The sequence below is a fragment of the Myodes glareolus genome, chromosome 9 (assembly GCF_982192425.1).
Source record: "Myodes glareolus chromosome 9, mMyoGla1.1, whole genome shotgun sequence".
NCBI lineage: Eukaryota > Metazoa > Chordata > Mammalia > Rodentia > Cricetidae > Myodes > Myodes glareolus.
In genome coordinates this window covers 4,068,830-4,095,021 of record NC_142034.1, presented here as the reverse complement: position 1 = coordinate 4,095,021, position 26,192 = coordinate 4,068,830, and the positions used below count along the sequence as shown (strand labels likewise).

At 52.2% G+C, this 26,192-nt stretch overlaps 1 protein-coding gene across 1 annotated transcript in view; it reads right to left on the bottom strand.

The window, feature by feature from the left end:
- Nucleotides 1-6,129, bottom strand: part of Timp2 (TIMP metallopeptidase inhibitor 2) — a 45,886-nt gene extending 39,757 nt beyond the window's left edge. The window contains exon 1 of the mRNA XM_087909706.1: nt 5,766-6,129. Within this exon, the coding sequence (XP_087765832.1) occupies nt 5,766-5,895 (130 nt within the window). The 5' untranslated portion in view covers nt 5,896-6,129. The remainder of the gene's footprint in view (nt 1-5,765) is intronic.
- Between the last annotated feature and the right edge of the window lie 20,063 nt (nt 6,130-26,192).

The window sequence follows — 26,192 nt, the reverse complement described above, 5'->3', positions numbered from 1 at the left end:
TCCCTGAGCACCTGCCCAGAGATTTGTGTGTGGTCAGCAACCCAATGTGACTACTCAATTGTACCTGCTTAGAGGAATAAACCACAAGAGAAGCAGGTGTCTAAGTCATAGCCACATAGCCACGAGGAGGAGGGGGTGGGTTTCTAAGTCACTAAGTCACATAGCCACGTGGGTGTGGAGGCTCAAGTGTCTAAGCCACACAATCACACTGAGCCCATGGGTTTCTAAGCTACACATCCACACAGCCACATGGGCCCACTGATGTCTAAGTCACATAGCCACACCACTCTCTCCACACACTGGATTGAGATCATCCTCGGAACCCAGGAGTACTTATTGGCCAGCACTGATCAAGATCTAAGCAGAAAAGGAATTGTAATTACCAAGGAAGGGCTTCTTCTCCAAGACATCCACATATACAGACCCCTCTTCATAAAGCTACCCCTCACAGGGCGGTGGTGGTGCACGCCTTTGGTCCCAGCACTCAGGAGGCAGAGGCAGGAGGATCTCTGAGTTGGAGACCAGCCTGGTCTACAGAGTTGAGTTCCAGGACAGCCTGGGCTGCATGTAGAAACCCTGCCTCAAAAAAAGCTACCCCTCAATTCGCATGATAGAATATGCTCCCAATCTGCTTTTTGAGGGACCCCAAAGCTTTGACATGCCCATCTGACACAGCCCATCAGGGAGCAGCTCACTGTGTGAGAGTCCCCTTCCACTCCCGCACATCTGAGCAATGACAGAGCCCCAGCAGGCGGGGACAGCAGGTTGTATGGATCCCAGCCAGCTGAGGCTGGGGGGTGGGGTGTTCAGCTGAATGTGTTCCAAGCAGCTGAGGACTGCAGTTGCTGGCTCTACATCACAGCCTCTCCTGACACACTGAGCCTATTGGTCATGCTTGGTCCAGAAATCTACCATCTTCCCTATTCTTTGACCAGCTCTCCTCCTGGCATCTTAGGCATCTCATCTGCTGAATTGCCCTCCACCACACCTGGGGACACTCATAGGCTTCACTGTTCTTATTCAGACCTGGCAACCAAACTAAGACCCTGGCCAAGCACTCGCATTGGATAGGTCACCATTAGACATTGTATCAGATAGGTCGCCATTAGACATTGTATCAGAATTAACAGGACTCTAACCACTCCATCCCTAACCTCTGCTGTTGTCACATTGCCTTGGGGACCCCACTTGGCACCAGCATGGGCAGAACACCAGTAGAATTCCTGGACAATCTTAAAAATCCCAGTGACCACAGCCAGGCCTCAAGGTTTCAGGTGTTCATGATTCTGGCCACCAATCTACAACCTGTGTGTCCTCAGGGACTTGCTATGGGTCCAAGGTTGGATAGAAGGCACCATGTGACCAGTCAGAGTGACAGCACATGACCCCTATCTCCACCAGCCACTTCCTGCCGCTTCCTAAGCCACTGTGCACCTACCATTCTCTCATCTCAACCCAGCCCATCCACCAAGGATGCTCCAATTGACACCACCAAGGTGCACTTAGCCGTGCCTGGAGCATCCTTTCCTGGTCTGTGTTCTCTACATTGCCTTGCCTATGCCCCACGTCTCATTTCCTCCCTCTGGAGAAATACCATCCTAGCCATGAGCGAGCTGCCTGCTCCTGGGGTTGTGTGTGTGCATGCTAGTAGCATGTGAGCGTGCACCAGGGGCAGGGGAGCATGCATTGATGTATTGCAAGCGTTTGAGCCTAGCTTTGGGGCTGGGGAAGGACTCCTGCATGATCCCTCCTCCTCCATCTGCCAGATTGCCCATACCTCCTTTCTCCTTCCTTTTGTTTCTCCCCTTGCCTTTCTCTCTCTCTCTCTCTCTCTCTCTCTCTCTCTCTCTCTCTCTCTCTCTCTCTCTCTCTCTCCCCTTGAGATTCCTGGAGTCATGAAACACATCTCTCAAATGTGTTTCAATGCAAGAGGTTCACAGCCTTAGGCCTTAGGCTAAGGTCCCCCACCAGATCCAGGCAGCTGCTCCTCCTATCTAAAGAGCCATTTAGAGTTCATGCTAAAAGCCACCTGGAGGCCAAAGGAAGGTGAGGAGGAGGAAGGCTGAGACCCAGTCCATCTGCAGGCCAGTGCAGGAGCACTTGACCATCACACCAGGAGATTGGAATTTCAGAGGCCTGAGCAGGTCCCAGGCTTTCACAGAGCTCAGCTATGTGGTGTGGGAGGGTCTACACCTCCTTGCTTGATTGACATGTCATTCCTCTATAGCTTCAAGCCTGGGAGTTGCCAAGGACTCAGATCCCAGACCCTCCCCAGCAGAAGCTCTCCATCCAGGATACCAGTCAAAGTGTTCCCACAGCCCCCTCCTCAGCAGCCATCAGCATCCTTCCCCTTTGTAACTTGCAATACATTTCAAGTTGCTATGTGCTTACCCCTGAATTTGGCAAGTTCATCACTTAAGTTAATCATTTTCATGAACTGCACAAAGTCTGACTTTCTCTACACCTTCCACTGGCCACCTGCTGGCATTTGGCAAGGGTCTGTGTGTGCCTGCTAACCTTTAGACCCACCTCTACTGTCCCCTGCCCTGGTGTTAGAGCTTCCTCTTCCCAGTGGCTCATTTCTCCCTTACATTCCCATAGCGCAGAGACAGCCACTCTGGACTTGTTCATTGAGACAGACAAGTCCAGTATGAGAACTATATGCCTGGGGGCCCAGAGAGAGCCTGCTACCAGCAGTTTCTGCAGAAAGCCACCATCCGCCAAAGTTCTGCGAAACTCACAGTGCCTGGCGGTGCCTTGCTTTGCTTTTACACGAGTCAACAAAGACAGAGTCCTTACTGTGTGCGTGTTACATGCTTTCTGGGGTGGCCACTCCTACCTTTCTGGTCTCCATCACCATGTACACAAACAAACACAGGCCCCACAGAAAGCCACTATGTCCTCACCCTGATCGCCCACCATACCTGGTGGCCCTTTAGGTCTTGACTATGGCTTCAGGCCTCACTACCTGAGCAGAGGGGGTAGATTCCCCACCCCCATTCCTGAATGCCCTTGATTCCAGAAAGCAGTCAGTGCAGTCGGAGTCTGCCAAGTAGCTCAGCAGATTCCGTCAGTTCAGGTTCCATGACTTGCGGTAGGAGGTGAGAGAATCAGACCAGTAGTGCTCCTGAGCAGCACCAGGATGCAGACACGTTTCCTATGCGTCCTGACCCAAAAGCGCAGAGATAGGGGCCTTCCAAGAGTGGGCCAGCCTTCTCTTATTCCTTCCATAAGAATTGTTACAATTCTCTATGTCCACCATAGCTCCAGACCTGCCACTGACAGAGAGATCCCTCCCAGGAATCCGTTCTGGGTCAGACTCTGAGCCAGGCAGCTCGGCTCTGTGCACACAGCAGCCACTGGAAATGCTAGCTTTTATTAACCCTCTATGTGCACCCTTTTCAGGGTCCTGGGTCACGGTTCTGGGTGTCCAAAATCTGAGATGCTTTCAAAACAACAGCAGCCCAAGTCTGAGCCAGATCTTTCGTATCAGCTTGGGAACGCAAGAGAGAGCTATGGGCAGTTCTGACGTCAGCCAGACCTGGATGCCCCTCTGAGCAAGTCACAAATCTATATCACTTCCAGGAGGACAGAACCATGCAGCAGGCCAATACTGGCGGGGTGGGTTCACTGCAGTTCCCTACCCTACGGTGTCAGCCACTTTTCGGTTCATGCTGGTCAATCCTGAGAGGGGTGGGTAGGGCTAACACATCCTGGTTGTGCTGAGTTAACAGTGTCCCTCCTACAAGTCCATAACCACCAGACCCATGAATATAACCCTCTTGGGATGTCTCTGCTGATGTAATCAAGTCAAAATGGGTTGAAACAAACACTGAATCCAGTGGTTTGTGTCCTGGCTTGTGTCCTTGTAAGAGGGGGCATAGCCGTATGTAGACAAGAAGAGAAAGGGACTCATCCATTATCCCCCCAAAACCACTAAGGAATATCGGAGTGCCACCCTCCAAACTGGGTGGGAGGCCTGGGCCACCAGCCCTGCCAGCATCTGGATTTTAGGCTTTGGAACTCCTGGATCACGAGACAGTCAGTTCCATTGCTTTGGGAGTACCCATTTGTGGTCATCTGTCACAACAGCCGCAGGAGACATAGCTCCGCTATGGGATTGAGCCACTGTGCTGGGATGAGTTCAAAGTCTTGCCTTCACGGTGACTTAGATGCAACACTTTGGACAGCAATGCTAGGAAATTTAGGCAGAGGAGAGCAATGTGCAGGCAGGAAGGGGCCTCTAGGCACGGAGTCCTCAGACCTCTGATCCAGACGGGACTAGCGCAGCTCCCAGCCTGGTGCTACCTTGTCTGGGCTAAGATGGAAGAGTCTTTCTAAGCGTCCCTCGACTTGCAGCTAGCAGTGTGGGCATCCCGGGTCAGTTCTTTCCTACCAGGCCCCTGTGAACTAGGCCTCCGAGTCCTGCCTGCTGCTTTTCTCTGAGTTCCCTGCAACTTGCTGATCAGAAGTGAGTTCTCTACAAAGGGACCTTACACAACCGTACCCCCAAAGGATGGCCCTGAGGAAACACACTAATGATTCTCTCATTGGAAAGGACTCCCTCAACACAAAATGTTGCTGCTCGTCAAAGCTCAAGTGGACAAAAGATCCCATTTCCCTCAAATCAGATTGTATTTGCAAACCACTCCACAAATACACCTCACGCCCTACGTCCAGGTAGGCTGAGTTAAGTAGCCCCATAGATAGGATCAGCTCAACACCCTCCAAAGAGCTAACCAGGGTGGGGCAAGGAGCCACAGAAAAGGGCATCAAGAGGGCATTTCTGACACCTGGAGAAACAGGCACTGGCTTCAGTCTATGTGGGAGAGGGGTACAGGATACTCAGACAACTGGAACATAAAAGTCAAACCTGCAGGGAAGGTGGAAGAGGCACCAGAACCTCACCTGCTGGATACGGGAGTTTGCCCAGTGCTGGAGAGGCCTTGGGGGTCAACTCCAAGTGGAGCCTCCCACTGTTACCAGTTTTTCCAGGACCACATAACTATGTATGTACCTCCTACCTGGCCAACTAGCACCCACTCTTTGGGTCAAGGAGTCCTGAGGGTAACATATATGCTGGGCAATCTAAGCAGCCATACGATCCCATGACTCTCATAATCATAATAATAAGTCACTCCCCAGTCCCCGTGTGTGTGTGTGTGTGTGTGTGTGTGTGTGTGTGTGTGTACATTCTCGGGGGTGGGGAGAGTCAACAGCAGCAAAAATACTCAGGCTCTGGACCCTGCTTGGCCCTGTTGGTGGGGCCTTCCCGGGGACAGGCAGCAGGGAAGTGGACTCCAGCAGCTTTCCTCAGTCCCTCTGAGCTCACGGGATCTGCGCAGGGGGATTCCATTCTGCCCTGCTAAACGCAAAAACTCCCCAATGGCTGCAGAGAAGCCCTCCTCACACAGCCAACCCCTCACCTGTGGAAGTTTCTTCCCGGGGTTTCCAGTCCTTTAGCCACCGCACCCCCGCGTGTCCCCTACTCCCCGCCCCCAGCATTGGCATCCCAGGGAGGCCGCCTGCCAACACCCAAGCGTTCCCTGGCTCCCTTTCCTGGGGCCGGAGCTGCTGCGGAATTTCGGTGGAATTTTGAGGTCGCCAAGCATCTCTCCCAGCTCAGAGAGAGAAAGAAAGAGAAACGGGGGAACGGAGGAGGGAGAAAGTGCGCTTGGGGCGTTCAGTTGCGGGATGGCAGAGGGAGCCCCAGCCAGCTGCACCGGCAGGGAGGTGGGCCGCGCGAACCGGGTACAGCCGCTTACCTACGTCTGCATTGCAAAACGCCTGTTGCGGGTGCACCGGGGAGCAGCTGCAGGCGTCGGCCCGGCGCAGCAGCGTGGCCAGCAGCAGGAGGCCGAGCGCCAGCCGAAGGCTGCGGGCCGCGGCGCCCATGGCGCGTTGGGGGCCTGTGTCCGGCTGCTGTGGCGCGGGCTGGGGGGCCGGGCACGCCCCTCCTCACCTGGTCCGCTCCCCCGCGCAAACTTTCTGTCCTCTTTGTCTAGGGGGAAAGCGGCGAGGGGAGGGCGCGGGGCAGTGCACCCGGCGGAGAAGAAAGAGGCTGGGGGGCGGCGAGCGAGCGCAGCCCGGCTCGGCTCCTCCGCTGCCTTCTATGGCTGTGTTTGCTGCGGGCTCGGGCCGAGCCGCCGTTTTATTGCGCTCCGAGGATCCTCTGCTCCTCCTCTCGGTGGCTGGCGGCCAGTGCAGGCCGGGCGCTCCCAACAGCCCTCCTCCCGCGCCGCCCAGCCCTCCCCAGAACCCCGGCTTTTGTTGTGCCCAGCCTGGCACGGCTGTGGGCTTCCCGCACCACCTGGCACGCTGCGCCACAGGGCCACGCGCTCTGCGTACCTGACTGCCTGCTGGGGCCGCACCCACGTAGCCCCGGTTCCCCAAAAGGCCGGCTGTGAGGTGTGTTTTGCCTGATGGGCCCTGACTCTGGGTGGAGCTCAGGCCTTGTCCCTGAAGACCACCAGGTCGCCCTCCACTCCTCATGACCTCCGACCCAACCTTTGCCTCCAGCCTGGCTCCAAGTTCTTCACTTCTCTTTCCACAAGGGGCCAGTGTCACTCCCCTTGGCCCCCTTCCATGGGAAAGAGTGGAGCTCTTGGAGGCCTTAGGATTTCAAGCGTCCTTGGCTAGTTGTTAAAGGGAGTCTGGGGTGCGGTTATGATGGACAAAAGAGGATATAACTGGCCAGATTGTAGAGCAGCAATGGACGCTTGAAGTGGGCCTAGGGGCCAGCAAGCGTTGCGGAGTTACTTTTGCCTGGAGATGCCGCGTGTAAGGAGTTATGCCAAAGCATGTCCCTGTTCTAGGAGAGACCAAGAGCTCAAGGCTGAAAGAGAACAGGTAAGGGTGGCCCGGCCCTACCTGCTGCACGGGGACTATCCTCACCTTTGCCTTCAGATGTTCATCATCAAGGTAGACAAAAATGGAGGAAAACGGCACAATCAAAGAGCAACGGCAGCCAGGCATAGCGACACACACCTCTCATGCCAACGCTTGAGAGGCTGAGAAAGGAGACTTGACTTGAGTCTGAGGTCAGCGCCGGCCTGTACTACATAAGAAGACCCCGTCTCAAACCTGGGGTGGGCGGGGGACAGGAATAAAGGAGGCTGGAAAGGCAGCTCAGCAATTGAGCTGCTGGCTGTGCTCCCAAAGTACTGGAGTTCGATTCCCAGCACCCAGCCTGGGTAGACCACAACCGCCTGCAACTCCAGCTTCGGCCTCCAAGGGCACCTGAACTCACGCACACATAGTTAAAAAGAAAAAGTATAATTTCCCACTGTAATATGTGAATGCTGGGAAACATGAAAAGAATGGAAAAGTCGTTTTTGCTTCAGAGACAGACAATTCAGACAGATGTCAGACAGGGTGGCTATTTTTAGCACCTTGACAAATCCAAAGCCATTTTTTGACTGTTGCTAACCTAAAATAGAGTGGTGTCATCCATCAGGAGATGCCTGGGGCTGACTTTTTAAAAGTAGGATTGAGGGACCGGGGAGATGGAGTAGTCAGTGAAGTGCTTGCTGTATAAGAGTGAGGACCTGAGTTCAACTCCCAGAGCCCACGTAAAAGCCCGTCTTTGTGGCATATGATTGCAATCCCAGCACTGGGGAGGTAGAAGCAGGAGAGTTCTTGCGACTCTTGGCAGCCAGCCTAACCTCTCAATCTGAGGTCTCCATGAGAGACCCTATCTCAAAAACAAACAAACAAACAAACAAACAAGAAAACACGGCCAATAGGGCTGGACAGCACTGAAGGGTGCTTGATGTTCTTCTGGACCCTGAGTCAGTTCCCAGTACCCACATCAGGTGACTCACACTGCCTGTAACTCTAGTTCCAGGGAGTCCAACGCCCTCTTCCAATCTCATCTGCCCCGCTCACAAGCGCATGACGTTCACTTGACGTTCACTTGACGTTCACACACACACACACACACACTAAGCAACAGGCAGATGGCCCCTGAGCAAAACACCTGAAGTTGACTTCTGCTATCTGTCCACTCCTGAGAGCACGCACACACACACACACACGGGGAGGGACGACAGAATACAGTTGATTCAGAAAGTTATTGCATGACAGCTGCCTGTAGCCTCTTTCTTTCAGTCTTTCGTTGTTATTGCAAATGAGGAAAAAAAACGCCGTGGATTTTGTAAGTCTGCAACAGTTTCTAAGAGAACTTAAGGGCTGGGTAACTTTGGAGTCCGTCTCTTAGAGTTTCAGACACAGCATAAGCAGTGATCAAGTGTGGAAATACCTGAGATGTACAGATTGAAGGGGTCATGAGAAAGGACCAGGGCCATTGCTTGGCGGGCAGGGGAGGATACAGGGACCTAGGCTACAACTGGGGGTCTATCCAGTGACGTCTCCTATCTGTAGCCACTCTCCTGCACCACCATCTCCATCCATGTGCAAGGTGCTGACTTTCTCTTAACTTCTGTTTATGGGGCTAAAGATATACATGCAGATAAAACTACCTATACAAAATAAATAAATAAATAAGCATTTGAAAATATTCTTAGTTTTATTTTTTTGAGACAGGATCTCTCTCTATAACCCTGGGTGTCCTAGAATTCACTATGTAGACCAGACTGGTCTTGAACCCACAGAGATCTACCTGTCTTTGCCTCAAATGCTGGAACTAAAGGAATGTACCACCATATCCAGATCTGTATTTTTTTTTAATTTTTGGCTGTGCTAGGCATAGAAGCTGGACCTCATGCATGCTAGGCAAGTGCTCTACCACTTGAGTCCCACCCCCAGTCAGGTACTGGCTTTCTCAGTCACAAGTCGACCTATGGGTACAGTATATGTATATATATTTATTTCCGGTGCAAGAAAACACCCCATGTCCATACTCCTCTCGGTTGCTGTCTTCTCCAAATAGGACCCTATGAGTCAAACCTTTCCCTGTCTCTGGATCTAGCTTTCCTCTTGCCCCCTTCCTTCTTTCATTTCTCTGAGCACTGTTCCTACAGGTGATGGAAGCCTCACCGCACCCCATTAGTGCAGTGGTGGGGCTTGGTGAATGCCAGGCAAACTTATCAAATGAGTACACCCCTACTTCTTCGCCTCTCCTCTGATGTGGGGAGGTGGACTAACAGAGTCCCCCGGTCCTATTTTGGCCTGCTAGATAGTTCCTCAGGCACTGAGGCTGGACTGTGCTGGCCTCTCTGGAGCCAGTGAAGTACCCGAAGAGGCTGAGAAAGGAGAGTGGAGCCTGGAGCCGGGTCAGAGGGCTGAGAGAGAATGTGCACAGGGAGGGTGGGAGCAAGAGGATGAGTATGTCCTGGGTGACGTGGGAGGGTTCTGAGAAACAGGACAAGACAGCACGCTTCTTCTGGAAGGACAGGCAGGCAGGGCAGGAGCCTGCGAACTGATAACGGTAACTACATTATGTGCCTTCTCCGCCGATTTCCTAGGCTTATCTACAAACTGATGATAATAGAAAACCTCCCTAACATGGTGTATGGGTACACAATACACAACTGTGATGTCAACCGGATGGGCTGGGACAGGGGAACGGAATATCAAGTTATCTTCATTACTTAGTGAGTTTAAGGATACCAATCCCCACCAAACAAACAAGTAAAACCCTCTGCCCTCCTAGAGGGACGTGGCGGCACACACATGTAATCCCAGAATTCAGGTCAGGAGAAGTGCCAGTCTCAGTTACAGCGAGGCCCCCATCTTTGGAAAAGCAACAACAAAATCCTGGAAACCAGGGGCTGGAGAGACAGCTGAGTAGTTAAGAGCTTTTTGTTGCTCTTGCAAAGGACTTGGGTTTGGTTCCCAGCACCCAGATGGTGAGGCTTACAAACAACTCTCCAAACCTTTAATCCCAGAGCCTCCCATTGCTTCTTCTGACCTCTGAAGGCCTCAGGCATGCACATGATGCACACACACACATACACACACATACACACACATATACACACACATACACACACACACATACACACATACACACATACGCACATACACACACATACACACATACACACACATATACACACACATACACACACATACATACACATACACACACATCCACACATATACACTTACACACATACACACACATACACACATCCACACACATCCACACACATCCACACACACACACATCCACATCCACACAAACACACACATACACACACACATCCACACACATCCACACACATCCACACACACATACATATGCAGGCAAAAACACTGGTACATACACAGTAGAACGAATCAATCTTAAAAAGTTAAAACAAGACAGGTGGTAGTGGCGCACACCTTTAATCCCAGTACTCAGGAGGCAGAGGCAGGCAGATCTCTGTGAGTTAGAGGCCAGCCTGGTCTACAAGAGTGAGTTCTAGGACAGTCAGGGCTGTTACACAGAGAAACCCTGTCTAGTAAAACAAAACAAAACAAAACAGAAAAAGAAAAGTTAAAACAAAAACCAACAAAGAAACAAATAAAACATGCATTGCATGACTGCGAATTCAAGGCTGTAAAGCTGGGGTGGCTGACTCTAAGTAGCCACATTACCAGGAGGCACCTGAGACCTACATCATAGAGCAGATGCCCTGATGACCAGGTCTAGATTCCAACTTACCTCCCGCTTCTGCCCTCATTCTGCCTGGTACCCACAGAGCACTGACTGCCCAGCCTCACACCCTGCCCACCTTCTTTCTCCTCTGCAATGAGAACCCGCCTAGCCCCAGTCAAGAGGCCTAGATTAGATCAGGAGCCTTCTGGAGGCAGGATTAGCCCTTGCACGGGGCTTCTGGTGTGCTCATGTTCCTTGGCTAGCGAGCTCAACAATGCAGAGCAACCATGGAGAAAGGATTGCTGCCCCAGCCCACCCCAGCTCTCCTCTACGGGGATGGGGCAAGAATGTGAGGTAAGAGCACACTGGGCCTTGTCACTCCCTACTGTCACCATCAACCCCAGCCTTCTCCATCTCTCTCTTTTGGGGAGGTAGGGAGAAGAGATTGAGTCTCAGTTCTCTGGTATCCCAGGCTGGTCTCAAACTTGCTACATAGATGAGGGTGGCCTTGAACTTCCGATCCTTTCCCGAGTGTCAGGATTCAGGTGTATGCCGCCATACCCCGTTAATGCAGTTCTGGAGCACAGTGAATGCTTGGCAGATACTTTCCAAATTATCCCCACCCTTAGTGTCCTGGGCTCTCTCCTGACAGATGGGAGGTGGCAGTTCCAGTCAGGCCAACAAGCAGGAAATCTGTGGCGAGGTCTTCCAGGCCAGTGGATCACACACTAGGAACAATCACACTTGAAAGAGACTCCCAGCCCAGAGCTGGGGCCTGGAGCCATGTGGAACTGTCTGCTCATCCCTCCCACATCTGAGCACACCCAGCAAACATGTGTTGGGTGGACCCAGGAAACACTGTCCAGGCCAGGAGGAAGCGCCAAGGGCACCTCCCTCATTTCTCCCAGGTAAACAGCATCAGCGTGCCTCAGGGTGGAACAGGCACCCTGGTACTCAGGATGAGCCTGCCCTGGATGGGAAACACTCCATCTCGGGATCCACCCTGCACGTGGTGTTCTCTCCTCAGTGACAGCTTGAGCAGAGAGGAAGCGTCCCCCCACCCCTCTTTCCGTCAGGTTCCTGGAGAGCCAGACGCTCTTCTCAGACGCTGGGCATCCAAACTGGCCACACATGCCAAGGAAGTAGTTCCTGAGCCAACAACAGGAAGCTGTAGAAGCAGTTGTGGGGGAGGGGTCTTCTTGGGCAGGACTTCTGTGAGCTGGAAGAGGGAGGCTGCTGGGGAGATGGGCATGGGTTCACGGGTCTGGTTCTCTGGGAGGAGGCTGTACTAATGTGACCTGGGATTCCCATCAGCTCCACCATGTTCCTCCCCACCCAACCGGGCATCAGAGTCTTGGCCGCATCAGGCAGGTGGGGTCCACCCTTTTGGTGGGGCTGTTTACTCAGGACATTCCAAGGCTGACAAGATGGTGAGTTAACACCGCCTGGACCTGCAGACAGACTGCAGCCCTGCCTCAACCCAACAGTTGCGTGCTGGATGCACGCAAGGGCATTTCCACGGAAGTCTCCTTTCTTTCTTCATGCTCTCCATTTGGAGACTGGCCCCTAATGATTGGCGTGTTGAGGCTCCAGGGACACAGTGGCTTAGTAAATGAGAGACTCTGCCTCGAGAGGGTAGAAGCTGAGACCCTCTGGCCTTCACATAAATACTGTCCCATGCATGCTGGAACACACACACACACACACACACACACACACACACACACAATTGGCCGATGGACCGACTGATTGATTGATGATTGATTGATCGATTGAAAAAAAGAAATGGCTACAAATTTTGGCCCCACGTAAAGTGAGGAGCAGAATCCTGAAGAGTAGGCTTCTGTTTTGTGGAAGAAATAACCACTTCGGAACAATCTAGGGACCCTGAGCCCCAGGTGGGGGTCCTGCTCTACACTATCCACGCCGGTCAGGGACAGAGGGGAGGTAAGAGATATAGTGATTGACATACAAAGCTGGGCGCCATAAGATAGTTTCTCTAACGTTTCATTTGTGTGACCCTGAATGTTGCTAATCTGAATAGATGCACACCGAGGTGTCCTGGTTATCAGGAGCTGGGGGTGGGAGGGGCTTTCTGTCTATCTCTGGAAATCAGGTGGAGATGCCAGCCAGCAGTGACAGGACACCCCTTCCCAAACCATAGAGCTCTCCTCTCTAGGGCATTGGGAAAGACCGTGGACACAGCTCATCAAACACCTACTTTTGGGTGTTGTTTGCTCTGGGCCACAGGTACCTTCAGCTTTCCTCGTACCCTGTCCCATACATCTTTAAAGTGACAACTTGGCATCTCCCACAACCCGGTTGCCTGTCTCTCTACTCTTCTTCCCTTTTCCAGGCAGGCATCTCACGAACCCATAAGCCCAGCATTCCGTGTCCACGTTAGCCAACCCGGGGAATGTTGGTGCCCATGTGGGCAGCCTTGTGTGAGGCACAACTTCCCAGCCCCCAGCAACAGTCCTGCCCCCACCCATGTGGGTACAAGGACTCCAGACAGGAAGGGAGGGCAGAATGGAGAGAGGGAGGGAGGGTGTCCTGGAGGGGAACAGGAAGCCCTGTTGATGACTGGCCCCAAAGCATTGCCACATAGCTCTGTGCTGGTTGGGTCAGCATCCCAGACAGAGGAAGGCTGGTGTGGCAGCTTCAGCCTGTGCCGGCTGGCTTCACAGGGACCTTGCAGGGTCAGGTCTCTCCTCTCAGGTTTTCAGGGCTTCCAGCCTAAAACGAAGGCAAAGCCAGGGATCCCTGCCCTCTCCCCAGAAAAGAGAGCAGACTCCTGTAGCTTTGGATTCTTAAGAGTGTCTGGCTTCCCTCCCCTCTCTTCTGGCTCCCCTCTGCCTGGGCTCTGGGGGACCCTCTAGACCACTTCAGCGAAGCACTCAGGAATGTAGATGAGGCGAGGAGTGGACGCCCCAGGACTCGCTGCTCTCATTCCCTCATGCCCAGGCTATTTCCGCTTGGCCCTGGGCATGTGGTCATGTGCTTTTACTCATGAGCGGTTTGTGATGAAAACCCTGTGCCCCTCTCGGCTGCCTTTCCCCAGGAAGCAATCTCAGCTAGCAGGGAGGGGTCAGAGACCCAGAACTTGCTGCCCAGCTCAGCAGGGGTTGCTTGGGAATGGTGGCTTCGGGTTCCCTGGCCTGCTGGTCAGGGATGGGAGGCTCAGAGGCTCAGGTTTCCCCGCCACCATCCCCTGCTTCCTTTGGTGTTGGGGAGTGACAGCCTTTGGCCATGATGTCATTGCCTAATCCAAACAGAAGGGAGGCTGGGCTCTATGGCAGGCTGCAGGCCAATGCTGAGTGCTGCAGTAAATCGCCAGGGCCAGGCGGTGATTAGGTCTGTGTAGAGAACTCACCCCTCCCTTCTCCCTGGTCCTCTTTTTCCTCTCTGGCTCCTGACTGGTCTTCCCTCCCTCCCTCCTCTCTTCTTGCTTCTCTAGAGATACTTTAGCTTCTCCCTGACATCACTCCTCAGCCAGGTGTGCACAGGGCTATCACCCCTAGATTCAAAGTCAGTCCTGTTCCCTCTGGGGGAGCAGGCTCCTAGTAAATAGATGGGGAAGGGAAGACGGAGTGGGGTTTCTTGGAAAAGGAGGCATGGTGCCCTTATGCTATTTCCTCTGCTGTCTGAAGTCTGGCTCCTGGCTCCTTGGTTTTGCCTTGGCCTGCTCAACTCTTCCTCAGTTACGAAGGGCTGTTCAGCATCAAAGGCACAAGGGACCAAGTTCAGGACAGTGGCTGTTTATTGGTGCCTGGAACTTCCTGGATAGAAATGGGCCCAGTGACTGTACTAAATGACCCTGCCATATGGTTCTGTTCTGGTATACTATGGCCTGGGAACAAAGCTAGTGTTCCCAGTGGTAGCTAGTCACCTGTGTCCTCGATCCCTTCTCTGCTGGCTACAGAGCTAATGTCACTGAGGATGCTCACGAGTAAGCCATGGAATCTTACCATGTGATTCCAGCTGGTTCCCTGCAGAAGTAGGAGCGTGCCTCCTGGTCACTCTTAGTGCCTGTGCCCTGCCCCATTAGATATCATTTCTCTGTGAACCCTGCACGGGTCTCACGCCTCTCCCCGCAGAATCCTGGCTAGCTGAACGTGATATAGACTGATCCCCTTGCAGAGAGGTGCCAGTCCGGGACTGCATGGTGACAGAAAGTGGCCTTGTTGAGGTGTTCCGTGGCCCACCACGTTGACCCTACTTCAGGCCGCTTGTGACTTATCCGTCGGTGAACTGTTTTGGATCTGTCTTCCCTACAGACTGCATATTTCTTTTATTTGTTTTGTTGAGTCAGGGTTCCTGGCTAGCTTGGAACTCACCATGCAAACCAGGCTGGCCTTGAACTCACTGAGATCCACCTGTCTCCAGAGGGCAGGGATCACAAATATGTGCCCACCATGCCGTTTCTGACTCGAATCCTTTAAGGCTGTGGATCAGAGAGTCTTCATTAAAAGTATGTCTTGGGCACAAGTCATGTGCCAATGCTGTTCAGGAGCTGGGGCTGTGGGTGGGATAAAGGAATCTGTCCTCTCTTGCAGCACACATCACTGCTTATTAGGAAATAAAAAGACATGGGCTTGGAAGATGGCTCAGTGGGTAACGAGTTTGGTAGGTGAATTTGGATCGCATGGAAAAGCAGAGCCTGGTGGCCGTACCTGCAACCCCTGCACTGGGGAAGCAGACACAAGTCTATCTCAGGCTTTGAACCTGCAACCCCTGCACTGGGGAAGCAGACACAAGTATATCTCAGGCTTTCTGGTCAGCCAGTCTACCTGAATCAACAGCTCCAGGTTCAGTGGGAGACCATGCGTCCAAAAATAAGGTGGGGAGGGTTGAGGAAGACATCCCAATGTTGACCTCTGGCCTACATGTGCTTGTGTATGAACACACACACACACACACACACACACACACACACACACACACAGAGAGAGAGAGAGAGAGAGAGAGAGAGAGAGAGAGAGAGAGAGAGGAGTACAATGGGTACCATGCACTAGTGGTGCCAAGAGCCTCATAGAGCTGTTGCCTGGGAGAAATAATGGGTCAGAAGAGACCTGGGATTGAGTCAAAGTCCTCCAGGTAGCAGGGTAGGCATCCTTGGGGGGCCAGGCACCCTTGGGGGGCCAGTATGCTGGTCCAGATAGCGGGGTAGGCACACTTGGAGAACCAGTGTGCTGGTCTAGATAGTGGAGTAGGCGCGTTTGGAGGGCTAGCATACTGGATATGGAAAATCAGGGCCCAGGAGCCAGGCTGGCTGTGGGGAGGGGATGGGGGTGGAGCCAGCGGTCAGCAGGGTCTGAGATGAGCGGTGGTGGAGGGAGCCGGCAGCAGCTGTCGGTGGTGACTCACTGCGGAGCAGAAAGATTGGAAACACATGTTCCCTCTGCGAGGCGGGCGCCTTCATTACTCAGAGCTGGGGGTTTCTATAGAACCTGGGAGTCAACAGCAGGGGGTGGGGTGCAGTTGGCAGCCGGCAGCGGCAAAGCCCAGCTCGCTATCCCCACCTGAGGGACCACGCAACTAGACCACATATCTCTCGGTTGATCACCACAGAGGATCACAGAGGCCAGTCTTGTATCCTTGGGATCCACCCAAAGGAGGTTCTTCTGTGGCAAATACCAGATATCATAGTTTCATTTAAAAAAATTGTGTATGTGTGTGAATCTGAGCTCCCCTTACAGCCTACCTAACATGGCTCCTCCCCACCTGCATTCTCCCTAAGTGCTTTCCTGCACATCCATGGCCCTGTACCCCTGTCGTGTCCCTCCTCCCGTTCCAGGGCCACAGGACTCCAGCAACACCCGTAGTTCAAATCCTTCCTTGCGGTTGTTTCCTCTGCAGGGCCTGTTTTCCACCTGAGTGCAGCCGAGGATCTGGTAGGGCCAGCTGACTGTCGCATACCTGGCTGCATGGCTGTGGCCACATCTCTGCCAGGCGTACAGAGTCCTGGGGTCTGGGGAATACATCTGTATGAGTGGAGTGGAAGAGGATTCTAGAGAGATAGCCATGTCCCACCCCCACCCCCCCGTCAGGAAGCTCCTGGGTGGAAAGGAAGACAGTCGGCCATGACAGCCTGACCGCCTAGGAGACCCTAGCCCGCTTGGACTCTCCCAGAATGGAAGAAGCTCTCAAAGTTGGGCCCCAGAGGGCACACCATATTTTCTGAACTGATAGCCCTTTGCCTGAAGCTTGAGAGAGGTCTGTTCCCTGAAGGTCTTACACAGCCCCACTCCCCAAGGCTTCTGATCTCCCCAGCCCTGGTGGAGAGGGGAAGAATCCAAGTCTAGCCAGCAGCTGCCCCAGGCTGGAGTGTCACCCAGAAGACGTGTAACAGCCTGGGCTGTTGCTCTCATAGGGGCTGCCAGAGAAAATACCACTTTCAGGTTCTCTGTGAGCTGAGAAGGAAAACAACACCCTGTGGGAGGGGAACGGAGGCTTGGCTTTTCCCAAGGGCCCAGAGACTCCGGGATACAACTGTAACCCTTGGCCTGGTTGGCAGAGGACAAACACAGAGCTCTGTGTGTGAGACAGGCCCAGCCTGTCCACATCCCATTCCTTCTTCCTGGGCCCAGGCTTATTGACCAACTTTCTCCATCTCTAATCTACTCTCTGTCAGACTCCTACCGACCCTTCACGCCCCACCCCGCATGCCCGCCTTAGTTACTTTTCTCTTGCTGTGATAATCACCATGGCCGAGGCAACTTACAGAAGCAGAGTTTAGGGGTCAAGCCCATGACCATCATGAAGGGAACCATGGCAGCAGGCAGGCAGGCAGGCCCTGGAGCAGTAGCTGGGAGATACACTTATAAGACAGACAGAGCTAACAGGAAACGATGTGTGCTCTTAGAAACCTCAAAACTGACACACAGTGGAAGCACCAAGCCTCCCGCTCTCCTCAGGGCTGCAAGGCTTCAGTCTGCTGCCCTGAGGAGCCTCAACGTGGCAGCCACTGCTGTGAGTGCCGTTCTGGGATGTAGGAGCACGGACAGGGCATCATCGCTACCTGGAGTTTCCCTGTCGAAAATGTTCCTTATGGCCAGACCTCCAATCCCAGCACTCACAAGGCAGAGGCTGGTAGATCTCTTTGAGTCTGAGGCCAGCCTGGTCTACAGAGCAAGTTCCAGGCCAGCCAGGGCTCTATAATGACACTTAGTCTTAAAACAAACAAACAAACAAAAACCAGACAATCAAGATGTCCATCTCAGGGCTGCAGAGATGGGTCAGTGGGTAAGAGCATTGGCTGCTCTTGCGAAGGACCTGGTTTCAGTTCCCAGCACCACACAGGGGTGCACAATTATATATAACTTCGGTTACAGGGCATGCACCCTCTTCTGGCATTGTATTCACATGGTATATAGATAAGCATGCTGACAAAACACTTATATGCAGAAAAATAAAAATAAATGAATCTTTTTAAAATGTTCTTCCAACTTAGAATGGATGGGTTTATCTATCCAGTGGACGTTTTTTCGGCCGTGAGAGAATGAGTACTGATGTATACGCTCCATGAATGAACCTCAGAAAAGTACGCCAAGCCAGGTATGTTGTCTCACCTCCTATTTCCAGTACTCCAGAGGCTGAGGAAGGAGAATTATAACTTTGAGGCCAGTTTTCCTTACTTATCAAGACCCTATCTCAAAATAAGCAAGGACTACGGACATAGCTTGTGCACATGCAAGACTCTGGATTTCATCCCTAACAACATGCACGCAGAGAAGAAAAGAACATGATGCCGACCGAAAGAATCCACACAGGGAACCTCACAGCGGTTGCTGAGAGCTGGGGTTGGGAGGGATGGGGACACAGGGTTGAGAGCTAAAGAACGGACAGGTCCTTTATAGGTGATAAAAGTGTCCTCATGTTGATTGGCAGTGTGTGAGAACCAGGGGCTGGAGCGGTGGTTCAGTGGTTAGGCACTGGTGTTTTCTCCGAGGACTTGGGTTCTGCTACTGACACCAACATGGTGCCATAAAACCATCTGTTAAAAAAAAAAAGGCCAAGGAATCGAGTGTCTTCTGGCCTTTGTCAGCACTGCACACATGTGGTGCACATACATACAGACAGACAGACAACACACACACACACACACACACACACATCTAACCTTCCCAGTAACACAAAAAACCCACAGAATCATATACTTTAAATGGATGAACTATGCATATGTGAACCGTATCTTAGTATCGCTATTAAAAAAGAAAAGGGGGGGCTGGAGAGACGGCTCAGTGGTTAAGAGCATTGCCTGCTCTTCCAAAGGTCCTGAGTTCAATTCCCAGCAACCACATGGTGGCTCACAACCATCTGTAATGAGGTCTGGTGCTCTCTTCTGGCCTACAGACATACACACAGACAGAATATTGTATACATAATAAATAAATAAATATTTAAAAAATAAAAAATAAAAAAGAAAAGGGGTAGGGATGCCACCTTCTTGGCAGAGTGTTTGCCCAGTGTACACGGTCCTGGATCCCATACCCAGCACTGCATAAGCAGGGCACGGTGGTGCAGGTTTGTAATTCTGGCACTTGGGGGTAGAGGCGGGAAGATCAGAAATCCAAGGTCATCCTTAGCTACACAGCAAGTTCAAAGGAAAATAAAGAGGAAATAAGCTGAGCAGTGATGGCGCACGCCTTTAATCCCAGCACTCTGGAGGCAGAGGCAGACGGATCTCTGTGAGTTTGAGACCAGCCTGGTCTACAAGAGCTAGTTCCAGGACAGACTCCAAAGCTACAGAGAAACCCTATCTCAAAAAACCAATAATGGGGGCTGGAGAGATGGCTCAGCGGTTAAGAGCATTGCCTGCTCTTCCAAAGGTCCTGAGTTCAATTCCCAGCAACCATATGGTAGCTCACAACCATCTATAATGCGGTCTGGTGCCCTCTTCTGGCCTGCAGGCATACACGCAGACAGAATATTGTATACATTAAAAAAGAAAATAATAATAATAATAATAATAATAATAATAATAATAATAATAATAGTGAGGAAAGAAAGGAATGTGGATTAGGGTTTTGAAAGTTGAGTTGTTTGAAATTCAGAGACAGGAAGCTGTCCCTGGAAGAATGACAGACAGCTCACCTAAAGCAGGGAGGAGGGAGCATTGATGCAAGCACAGGCTGATGGGTATGGTGGATGGGCATGGTGGAGGGGCCTGGTGAACGGAGAGCTGATGGGCATGGATAGGGAGACTGATGGGCAGAGCCCTCTGTGGGAGCCCACGTGTGTCTCAGTTTCCATCTGGAGTTCATTCTGACTTAAAAGTCATTTGAGGTCAAGCTTGCCTGCCCTGCTTCTTCCAATAACCTTGAGGGCTGTGAGAGACTTCTTCTGAGTTAGCCCATGGGAAAGAGCATTGTGCCCGTGAAAAAGAACACCTTATCTCCTAGAAAGAATACTGCTGACACCAAACCTCAGGAACATCAAGATAGAAAGCGAGGCTGCTCCCGAGCAGCAAGCGTGTGTTGGAGAGGAGGCTGCTCGCTCAGGGACAGGAATGTCCTTGTGGTTAGATACTGACTGACTGACTGTGCTGTGCTTTGTCCTGCCTTTGCTTATGCATATAAGCAAATTCTGAAATAAACTCTGGGCAGTTCGGTTGTTTTGGCATGACCAAACAGACCTCCCGATTCTATCCTGTGTTTTCTGTCTCAGCTTCTTTCATCTGTCATTTCCTTAGCCTTAACGACCCCCGATCCAGGAACCCTAGCTGACTTTGTAGGAGCGGCTCCTACAAACCTCTTCTTAGAAGCTGATGGGGAGGTGAGGTGGCGGCAGGGGACATGAGAGCTGGTGCCCAAGGGTAGATACCCACTTTTCCCAGCTCTGCCAGAGAATCCCAGGAGCAATCCCAGTGCTTGTCAGGGCTTGAGGTGAGGTGGAAGAGGACAACACAGGCGCTAAGTACAGGATGTGGGACAAGACAAAGTTTCAACGCAATGGCTTTCAGAAACTGCCTGTGGCATCACAGTGTCCCATGTGCTCAGCTCTGCCCTCTCCTAGGCACCTGGACTTTTGTATCCAGCTCTTGTCTTTCCCACCCCTAAGCCGGTTCCTCAGAACCCAAGAGTCAAAGAGTTGTGCAAAGTAACAACAATCTTTCCGATAGACACCATCACGACCGGCTCCCCAGGACAAGAAAACACAGGAGCCTTTACTGTGGCTTACACTAGTCCCGCCCCCAGAAGAGTGAGCAGTGGGCTTGGGGGCCATTCTCTGGATCACTGGGGAGGGAGGTATCACAGGAGGGGGGAAAGAACAGTGTCTGAAGGGTTCAACTATGTCCATAGCAGTAGTATTCATTACACCCAGAACCTGGAAACAGCCTAGATGCCCCTCGACCAAAGAATGGATAAAGAAAATGAGGCAGATTTACATAGTAGAATACTCAGCGGTAAAAAAATAATGACATCTGGAAAATTGCAGGCAAATGGGTGGATCTAGAAAAAACCATATTGAGTGAGGTAACTCAGACCCAGAAAGACAAATATAATATGTACTCACTCATAAGTGGCTTTTAGACATAAAGCAAAGAAAAATCAACCTATAGTCCACGATTCCAGAGAAACTAGGCAACAAAGAGGGACCCAAGAGAAACATACATGGATCTACACAGGAAGGTGAAAAAGACAAGATCACCTGAGTAAATTGGAAGTATGGGGGTCATGGGAGAGGGTGAGAGGGGAGGGGGAGAAAGAGAGGGAGCAGAGAAAAATGTTTAGCTCAATAAAAACAATAAAAAAGAAGGAAAAAAAAGAACCGTGTCTGGGGTCATGTGGTGTCGCCTGCTTATGATTCTAGCACTTGGAAGGCATAGGCAGGAGGACCAGGAGTTCATGGTCATCCTCGGCTACATAGCCAGCCTGGGCTACATAACATCCAGTCTACAGAACACAGAACCCTCCCGCTCCTCACACTCAGGCAGGGCTTTGCTGGAAGACTACAAACGGGAAGTTAAGGTATCCGGAGGGTGGAGGGGGAATGGCTGTGGTCAAAAGACAGAGAGAGATGATTTGGGAGTCACCGGGGCAGGATGTGAAGGCTTGGGGCAAGCGAGCAATGTGGATTCCAAAGAGAGATAAGAAGAGGAAGGGAAAGGAAGGGAGAGGCAGAGTTCTGCAGAGTTCGGAAGGCAATGGCTTCACTCGGTGCTTGTTACATCATCTTTCTGTCTTTTTGCCTCCCAGGTGGCACAGCCTGGCTTGGAACTCCGCATCCTCCCCCTCTCCTTCCCAAAGGCTTGGAACACCACATCCTCCGTCCGCCTCGACTTCCCGAAGGCTTGGAACGCCGCATCCTCCGACCGCCTCGACTTCCCGAAGGCTTGAGTTAATAATGTGTGCCGTCACCACCACACCCAGATGAGAAATTTTACTTTATGTATATGTAGGGCTGGTTTTTTGGTCTTTGCCTGTAGGCATGTATGTATCTGTACCACATGTGTGCCTGGTATTCACAGAGATCGAAAGAGGACACTGGGACATCTGGAACCGTAGATACAGATGATTGTCAGCCACCATGTGAGTGCTGGGAAGTGAACCCAGGTCCTCTGCAAGAGCAGCCAATGTTCTTAACCATTGAACCAAATCTCCGACTTCACTAGCAGAGAATTTATCTTGGTGTTTTGAAACAGGCTGGCTTCTCACTATGTAGCCCATGGTGGTCTTGGAATCTTGAACTTCCTGCCTCAGCCTCCCAAAGGCGAGATCAAAGTGCATTTTAAATTATTTATTTTCTGACAAGCAGACTAATTTTTAAAAGCAGTTTTAGGTTTGCAGAAAATTGAGCTGGCGGTACCCAGTTCCCAACTTGCCCCCGTGGGTCCCTTGCATGGTTTGCCTCTCCTTATGGAGTAATATATTGTGCACAACAGTTCCCATATGGACATGTTAGAGTCCCCCAGTCCTCTCCAGGCTGTTCTGAGGGCTCCGCCAGGTTCTGAAGACATGGAGTCACTTTGTCAGTGTCTCTCAGAGGATGTCACTGTCCCTAAATGTCATTTGTGAGACCTATCTGCCCCCACCTTTGGTGTCCCTACAGGGTGAATGATGCTCACTTGGATGGAGCTGCAGCACCCCAGCTTCAGCAGCTCCTGCCAGGCGCTCCCCTGCTCCAGTGGAGTGCCTGGAGTCCCTCATGGGGCACCTCAGGATTCCTACGGGCTGTGGGCTAGCTCTTCCTTCCTCCTCAGGCACTGATGCAATGGAGAACTGTGAAGGGGGCCAGGCAGCCCTCAAGGCCAAGGCAGGGCCTCCTCTCCTCCTGCTAATGCAGCCCACAACCTCTGTCCATCCCCATCTTAGCCCTGCAGCTGTGCAGAGGACGGCATCAGGCCAGCAGCTGGCTGCCATCTGCACTGGCTTCAGGAAACCACTCTTCACTGCCTGGCACCTGACTGCTACCAAGTGTTTGCTGCAAGTCCCTAGCAGAGGCCATGCCCTCCAAAGGCAAGCGAACACCAGGGCGAGTCCTGGAAGGGGCCCAGGGCAGAGCTGTTCTCACTGTGTGAGACTGGACAGCTGTGCCATCGGACAGCTGGTCTTCCCAGGGTCAGGAGCCTCAAGCTGCCCACCTGTCGTGACAGATGTGGTATCTATGACCCACTCTCCCTCCTGGAAGATGATTCCCCCCTCCAGACCTCCTGTTATTCCTTAATGCTAGCTTCAGATTTTTGGTGAAGTAACTGACCCCCAAAGTGAGCCTCCAGGACCCCGGTCCTTCCCAGAGACCAAGGGCTGCCCAGCTTCCATACAGAGAAGATCCCAAGTCCCAGGCTAGGAAAGTGGATCAGTGAGTAAATACCAGCTGGACAAGCATGGTCCCTAGAGCCCATATGAAAAAGGTGATGTGGTGGCGTGTCCTGTAATCTCAGGACAGGGTGAGTGGACACACGTGGGTCCCTGGGGCTCCCTGGCCAGCCAGCCTAACCAACTTGGTTGATTTCTAGGCCAGTGAGAGATCATGTCTCAAAAAATAATGTGGGCTTCAGGCTCCCACATACCACGTGAACATATGTGCACCTACAGACATGCGTGTATTTGCAAGTACATATAACTATGCACAGTCATGCATGCACACATATGCACACAGCACCTAGGTTCTAGGCAAACAGCATTGTGTGTCTTGACAGTGATTGTGTCAGGGACAGCCCCTGAGAACGAGAAGACATTGTTGGTCTGGGCATCATCTCCTTTACGCCCCTCCCAAACGATGTCCCTGCTTAGAGAGGACTGCCTTGCTGCTTGCACTGTGGACTCATTTTGCACACTCATTTGTGTCACAGAAGACCCTTCCAAACACATAGCCTGATTGGCCAGAAACCTGTCAAGTCACTTTTACAAACGTTTGTTGTTTGTTTTTATTTTTTGTTTTGTTTTGTTTTTTTGGAGACAGGGTCACTGTGTCGTCCTGGTTGTCCTGGAACTCACTATGTAAAATCAGGCTGGCTTCACACTCATAGAGCCCTTCCTGCCTCTGCCTCTGCCTCTGCCTCCCGAGTGCTAGGATTATAGGTTTGAGCCACCATGCCCAACCTAATAGCAATTTTTACCCAGGTAGAAAAAAAGCCATTGCCAGGCAGGGTTAAACTCAATTTCTTACAAACAGTCTCTGGCTCTGTGTTTGTCTAGACTGGGGAGATGGCCTAGGGAAAAGCTGACTACGCATCTGTCTAAACCGCTTGCCCGCTCACATCTGGAGCAATTTGCAGACCAGATTTGAAGACCCCTGTCGCCCATTCTGAGGAACCAGCTCTGAACAGAACCAGAGTGCAGACGAAGTCTGGGCAACGTGGTGCACGAGGCTGATCCAGGCAGGAGGATCTGGGATTCCACGCCGACAGACAGGTGAGATGCTGAAACAGCTGGAGTCTGAGAGCTGCTTCTGTGTTCGTGCTCAGAACCCCAGGCTGCATGTGCTGTGACCAGGGCAGCCTCTGTCTGGAGAGCAGACTGGCGCATTTCTAGAACGCGCTGATATTTTCTGAGGTTTTCTTCAGTCCTGCTCAGTAAAGTGCTATGCGCCACTGCTCCATGGAGGGGTGGGGGTGAGGAGCACTCTGCATCAGTGCTCCACAGGGGTGGGGTGGGGGTGAGGAGCGCTCTGTGCTAGTGCTCCAAGGAGGGGTGAGGGTGGGGAGCACTCTGTGCCAGTATTCTAAGGAGGGATGGGGGTGAGGAGCGCTCTGCATCAGTACTCCATGGAGGGGTGGGGGTGAGGAGTGCTCAGTGCTCCACAGAGGGGTGGGGGTGGGGAGCACTCTGTGCCAGTGTTCCAAGGAGGGGTGGGGGTGAGGAGCACTCTGCATCAGTGCTCCATGGAGGGGTGGGGGTGAGGAGCACTCTGAGCCAGTGCTCCATGGAGGGGTGGGGGGATTTTTGAAGGTTAACTTTGACAAATGAAGGAGGATGGCTGTGTGTGTTGGGCAATGGATGGTGACAAGCTTGTTTCACTGGGTCTATCTGGCCTCCTCTGGCCAACCCCCTATCACGGTCCCCCAGCAGCCGAGCCTCTCTTCTGCCGGGCCCCAGGTGAAGCAGTCTGTGCTGCCCAGGATAGCCTTGCGCCAGAATGGCCTTGAACTCTTGGGTTCAAGCTGTCCTCCTGCCTTAGTCTTATACATAGCTGGAATCACAAAGACACACCACTATATATGGCTCCTGTTCTTTTCTGGAATCTACCAACTCGGACCCTTTAGGGTGAGCTGAGTTGTGCTCCAGCAGTGACCCCGTTTCCTCTGCTGGCCTTAGTTTTTGGTTTACTTTCTGACCAGAGCAGCACACTGGTTCGTTGGGCACTGGTGGCTATGCCCCTTCCCTGGGCTCTTCCAACACTGAGACCTGGGCTTTCCGCCCACCATGGGATCTGCAGCCCTACCCATTGGATCAGGCTGGCTTCTGTAACCACCTTGCCCAACAGAAGGCAGTGAGGTAGGACTGTGACATCCGACATCAGGTTAAAAGGCGACTTTTCTTGCTTGTTCTCCTGGAAGGGAGCTACACCCCCTCCCTCCCTCCTCTCACCTCTCTATTCCCATTCTTCCTCACCTCCTCTTTTTCCTTCTCCTCTTCCTCCTTTGTCATGGACTTGGGACTTCTCTCCTGCAGTCCCCACTGTCTGGCAGGGTGAGGGTAGGTGAATGCCCAGAACACTTTTGGAAAAAGCTCTGACTAATATAAATGTTCAGACTTAGGTGATATGATAGATCCGTGGTCCATCCACTGCCCTGGAAGACACAGGACCTCATAGATCCGTGGTCCATCCACTGCCCCGGAAGACACAGGACCTCATAGATCCGTGGTCCATCCACTGTCCGGGAAGAGACAGGACCTGGCCTCTAGTCTCTGGTCTCTCCTATAGAGCTCCAGCGAGGTCTCTACGCAAGCTGACCACAGCCTCTCTCACTATCCAGTAAGTCCTAGGTGTTCACCTCACCGTAATGCCAAGGTCAAGGAGTCCCAGGACAGAGCCAATCCATTTGAAACTGGGAGCTGACTCAAGACAACTCACAGTTTTCTGAGTTCCCAAATGACTTAGCTCCATGCCACAGTCAGTACCCAACCCAGGCTCTGGAAACCCACGTGACAGCCCTGCCCTTCACTCCCCACAGTCTTCACTATCATCCAAACTCACATTG